This window comes from Sinocyclocheilus grahami, unplaced genomic scaffold (genome assembly GCF_001515645.1).
Source record: "Sinocyclocheilus grahami isolate Dianchi unplaced genomic scaffold, SAMN03320097.WGS_v1.1 scaffold410.1, whole genome shotgun sequence".
NCBI classification, from domain to species: domain Eukaryota; kingdom Metazoa; phylum Chordata; class Actinopteri; order Cypriniformes; family Cyprinidae; genus Sinocyclocheilus; species Sinocyclocheilus grahami.
Window position 1 is genome coordinate 1,387,466 of NW_015505589.1, and position 6,126 is coordinate 1,393,591.

At 36.9% G+C, this 6,126-nt stretch overlaps 1 protein-coding gene across 1 annotated transcript in view; it reads right to left on the minus strand.

Annotated features, from left to right (window-relative positions):
• The window catches only part of gpat2 (glycerol-3-phosphate acyltransferase 2, mitochondrial), a 37,826-nt gene extending 33,969 nt beyond the window's left edge, over positions 1–3,857 (minus strand). Inside the window, exons 1-2 of the mRNA XM_016232369.1 lie at positions 3,852–3,857; positions 3,665–3,775 (exon numbers count right to left, since the gene is read on the minus strand). Of these exons, the coding sequence (XP_016087855.1) occupies positions 3,665–3,775; positions 3,852–3,857 (117 nt within the window). The remainder of the gene's footprint in view (positions 1–3,664; positions 3,776–3,851) is intronic.
• Between the last annotated feature and the right edge of the window lie 2,269 nt (positions 3,858–6,126).

Consider the following 6,126-nt stretch of genomic DNA (forward strand, 5'->3'; position numbering starts at 1 on the left):
GCTGGTTGTGTAACGTAATGCAGACAAAACAGTGTCTTTTAATCTCAGTGACAGGGTTAGTTTAAAGGGATAGTTCACCCAAAAATTTAAATTTGATGTTTATCTGCTTACCCCCAGGGCATCCAAGATGTAGGTGACTTTGTTTCTTCAGTAGAACACAAACGAAGATTTTTAACTCAAACCGTTGCAGTCTGTCAGTCTTATAATGTAAGTGAATAGGAATCACTGCTTTGAGAGTAAAAAAAAACATCCACAAACAAAACCAAATTAAACCCTGCGGCTCGTGACGATACATTGATGTGTAAAGACACAAAACAATTGGTCTGTGCAAGAAACTGAACAGTATTTATATAGTTTTTTACCTCTGATTCACGCAATGTCCGAACTGTCCTGAGCGCGTTCTCAACAGCCGGCACGTCTTTCAAATGGACCATTGAGACTCCTAATTGAGATTGAAGATAGAGTGTCAATGGTCCATTTGAGAGATAGGTGGCGGTAATGCACTTATAAGTCTGCGATCCGCCGTAAAGCAAGAAGAAGAAGACGCGTCACGTGCCGGCTGTTGAGAACGCACTCAGGAGGACGCGCTGCCGCTCAGGACAGTTCGGACATTGCGTGAATCAGAGGTAAAAAACTATATAAATACTGTTCAGTTTCTAGCACAGACCGATCGTTTTGTGTCTTTACACATCAATGTATCGTCACGAGCCGCAGGGTTTAATTTGGTTTTGTTTGTGAATGATTTTTTTCACTCTCAAAGCCGTGATTCCCATTCACTTACATTATAAGACAGACTGCAACGGCTGGAGTTAAAAATCATAATTTGTGTTCTACTGAAGAAACAAAGTCACCTACATCTTGGATTCCCTGGGGGTAAGCAGATAAACATCAAATTTTCATTTTTGGGTGAACTGTCCCTTTAAGTGAGCTACCGTACAATTAGTCTTTCAAGCGTCTGTATCAGCTCCCAACAATTCATCACTAAAAAGTGTCTAGAACACACGTATTTGAGAGGCTGTGAATATAAGAGTTGGGAGTGGAGTAATAATATGCATTTTATTTTTTGGGTTGCCATTTGCGTCAACCATAGCTAACATGATCACAGCCCTTGCAGCATCAGCCCTCTTCAAAGCTCTCAAACAAACTAAGACTAATTTACTTTTTCAATAAACTTTTGCAAATTAATAACTTGTGTATTATCTTTTCTGTGTAGCAGCATATAAACCACTTGAAATTAAAGTGTTAGTTCCTTGAAATTCAAGGGTTAGTTCCTCAAAAGTGAAAACTATCATATTTTTTGGAATAAACCAAAATGTAAGTCACTATTGGCTGTAAAAATTTCTTTTTTTGGAAATAAACTAATGGTTGCACTACTGTTCAGAAGTTTGGGGTCAGAATGTTCTTTGATTTTTATGAAAATGATTAATATTTCAAATAAATGATGTTCTTTTGAACCTTCTATTTATCAAACAATCCTAAAGTCACAAAAGCATAAATGTTTCCAACGTTGATAAGACATGTTTTTTAGCAGCAAATCAGCATATTAGAATGATTTCTGAAGAATCATGAGACTAAAGCAATGATGCTGAAAATTCAGCTTCCCAAGTGAAAAATTAAAATATATTAAAATGTGTTTGAAATACATTTATTTCATGCCAAGTATACTACAAAAGCATTTACATATTTATGTACTTAATAAAAAATATTCTGCAATTTTACTTTTGGTATACTAAACTGGCATATTTAAAGTCTGCTAAATTGGAACAACTAATTTTGTACTTAATGCACTTTAATTGTATGGAAGTATTGCTGAAGTCCAACTAAAGATATACTGAAGTATATTTGATTGTGCTGAAGTGGAACTATTGCAAGTATACTTCAGGTAGACTTTAAATATCTTGCATTTATATCTTTCATAAATATCTCTAGAAATGTGTATTGTGCACAAGTGATACTCCAAATAAAGTTTAATAAATGTTTATATCAGTAAGTCTCGAGCGATATGTCACTGAATATGTTAATAGATTTGAACAATACTTAGTAGGAAATGTATCTTAAATATTTTTTTTTTAGGGTTTGCATCACAACAATAATAATTTGGACTTTAAAATTATTATATTTGAAAACATTATTCTAAACGGTTTCTTTTCCAAATATGACTGGTTTTACTGTATTTTAGCTAAGATAAATGCAGCCTTGGTAAACAAAATAGACTTTTTAAAAGATTGTAACAAATTCCTGACCCCAAACTTTTGAACAGTAGTGGCGAGTTAAGATGTGCTGCGCCAGATTTTACGACAATAAACTGAAAAAGTATGAATGTTTCTACTTCAGAAAGAAAAGATCAATTGCAACTTTAGATCTCCAAATTGCAATTTATTTTCTCACAATGTGACTTCATTTCATATTTTAAAATTTCCCACAAACCCTTTTTTATTTTAAAGGGATAGTTCACCCAAAAATGAAAATGTGATGTTTATCTGCTTACCCCCAGGGCATCCAAGATGTAGGGGACTTTGTTTCTTCAGTAGAACACATTTGATGATTTTTAAGTCCAACCGTTGGAGTCCATCAGTCTTATAATGGATGGCAATGGTAACAAAGTCTATGAGAGTAAAAAAAACATGCACAGACAAATCCAAATTAAACCCTGCGGCTCGTGACGACACATTGATATCCCAACACACGAAACGATCGGTTTATGCCAGAAACCGAACAGTATTTATATAATTTTTTACCTCTAATACACCACTACGTCCAACTGCTTCGAGCATGCGCACGACTTCATATGCGTGAGATGTGTACGTGCTTAAAAATCATCAAAGGTGTTCAACTGAAGAAACAAAGTCACCTACATCTTGGATGCCCTGGGGGTAAGCAGATAAACAACACATTTTCATTTTTGGGTGAACTATCCCTTTAACTTCGAAGCAGAAGGTTTCCACAGAAAATAGTTAAATTACTACCTCCCACTAATCATCTCCTTCTGCGCTCTACAGAACAACATCACTTTGAGTAAATAACTATTCCTTTAAGGCCCTGATTATCAATAATTACCTGCGCAAAAAAACTAGGAGGGCAAATGCAGACATCTCAAAAAGTATAGCAGTTGCTACGCCCCTGGTTCTGTTCGTTTTATTTGACATAGCTGTTAAATAAAATCCATGCATGCATTTTAAATGACTTTTAATACAAACACCAAATGGCTCAAATATGATTTATCTGGCTGGCTGGTCTGAGATGGTTCAGATTAATAGATTCGTTCAGGAGAGGTTCGATCCAATAACCCTCTGATTACCGCTCCATTAGCCCTGCTCTCCCAGCTCTCAGCACGATGTGTCCACTGGGACCAGTGCTGCTGGAAACAAGCTTAGTCATCTGCAGTTTTCTAAAAAGCTCTTCATAGCACGGGGGGGAACTATGCTCTTGAGTGTTCATTATTTTTCTCTCCACTCCTAATCCCTTTTTTCGTGCTATTCCTACCGTAAGTAACATGTTCGCTTGTGCTCTGAAATCCCTTTGATCGTCCCTCATGATATGGGTTTGTGAAAGCAGCATCTGAGGTTTTCAGGTGAGCCTAAATCTGTGTACTTCCCCGTCTGCCTCTGGCTGTTTGTCCTTTTATTATCTTCAAATAATCTTTTCATCCCTCTCGTTTTCTCACCAGACTCTCCGGGGTGCATTGGTGACAGCACTGTCCAACCAGCGGCCTGAACCTGCCCAGGAAAGGAGCCACGCTTTTCAACTTCCTCTTGATTTTCACACCCCACGACAGCTACCAAAGAACAAACACACACACACAGAAACATATAAAAGGGTTTGCTGGGACACAACGAAAGGAATAAACCAACCGGCATTGGGAGTGATAAAACCGTCAGCACTTTTTCCACATATTTCAAGCTGAGATAAGAAACAATGCTCTAGCCAATAGCACGGCTCTTGTTCTTAACACCAGGATGCGACATGTTCCAATTTTATCGCTTCTATCATTGCTCCATTTGTTTCACATTTCCCAACATCAAAGCAGGACGGATCAATGTTTGAATGTAAACTGTACAGTGAGGGGAGGAATGTGAAATCTATTCATGAGTGGTTACTACAAAGGTGCCCCAATTGAATCGCAATCAATTTGGGTCTTTGTGACAGAATGGCGTCCCCTGAAAGATTCTACTGAAGATGACATCCATTTAAATTGATACTAATCATAACATTTTAGCACAGACGGATCAGAGACATGGCTGGAGACAGTAGGACTGATTTATCATCATTCAGAGCCGTCTCAACAACAGACGCTATTACAAAGTCTCTAATCATCATCTGTGTGGGAAATATCACTTACAGCAATCAATTATTAAATAAGACTGCATAATGGATAGGGGCTCCAGCACCCAGGTTAATTATTTTAAACTCCTTTTCAACGGAAAATAATTTCTGCTGGCAATGTTTCATTAGCTCGGGCTCACAGACACCCGGTGTCTGTCTTTGGAGTTATAAAAGCATGAGAATATAGTCTATCTGATGCCATTTTCTTATGATTATAGCTGGTCGCAATGGTAACTTTAGAACCCATTGACTACAAATCGTATTTAAAATTATGCAATAGTTTAGCATCGAAATCGTTGTTTTACTGATTGTTTATCGCCCATTCATCCTGTGATTACTAAAGTGTTCCTACAAACACCAGTTATAATATAAGAAAGCTGGCATGGACTAACAACTTTGTAACACTGCACACTTAATTAACTAAAACAACCTTTAATCATAAGAAAATGCCATCAGATAAAAAAAACGACTTTACTCACTCGTTGAGTGTGGTTTTCATCCTCCATGCTAAATCTCTCCGCATAATGTGATTTTGTAGAAATTGTAATCAGCTTCTTGAGTCTGTTCAGTAAAGAGCGTTTTGATTGGTGGATTAAAAGCTCACCGCGATTGGCTGAACGGAACATCCTCCAAAAAAAGATATTTATGAATCTTAACCTGCCAGGAAGGTCTCAAAAATACCACACACAAATTCAAAGCAGTCCACGCATGTGTGATGATTTACTTGTGTATTTATGAATCGGATTTTGTAAATGTAAATTGTGCTGTGCATTTATGAATTTTGTTTTGCAAATGTGTTATTTTTGAGGCCGATCTGGCTCCATAAATTTCACTTTAAAACATTTTTCACATCACCATTTTGAACCATTTTAAACCATCTATGAAGGTGGTTTGGCACATGCTTGTAAAATTTTAAATTCATGTGTTTTTTTCCTGTTGTGAACAAGGCCTAACTACAGATTTCTAAACAGACACCGCTGGGAGTACTTAATCATGTTCTAAGGGGACCTTTTGCCACATCTTTGGCTAAAGGTGAAGCATATAATTTTTCAATTTAAACACTTTCTGACTGGTGATGCAGCAAATGTATGTACATAAAAAGCATTTTCCATTAATTCCCTAGACTCTGGAGGCCCACCACAGTTTATACATAATACATAATACACTGAAACGATTTGGTCCCTTCTCATAATAACATAAATGATCTTTAATCTCACAAATCTAGTGTTTTGTGCAATTGCTTTGGAAATGCGTCTTTGAATTTAACTAAAATCAGAATAGAAATATGGCTCACTGTGATTATCAAATTGCAAAAGGCTGTGATTTAATTAAATAAGCACATAGTCTAATGCGCTGAAGGATTCAGAGCGATGTGCGGCATGCAAGCAGCTCATGAGCCAATGTTTTTATTGTATCGTGTTCACAGTAAATCCTTCCACTCTCCCATGGGCTGTGAGTTCAACATGCATTTGGCAACACAATGCACTTTTTTTTTTGTGGATAGGTGATACCAGCTATTAACATAACTACTATTATCAGGAGATAAAAAATGTAGGGCAGGTTCTATGCATTGGTTGTTGATTAGAATTGAAGGTGCATTCAAAAATGGAGGCAGATGAACGTGGGCTCGCAGTCGATTGTAAGAAATGCACAGGGTTTAAGAGGACTAGATGATTGGAGAAGTCCTGCATGCTTCACCATAGAGAAATCTGCCTTCCAGTTATGACATTGATTAAACATTACAAGGTCAAGAAGAAGAAAGAAATATATGCACAGATGAACTGTGTACAGTAAGATCATTTA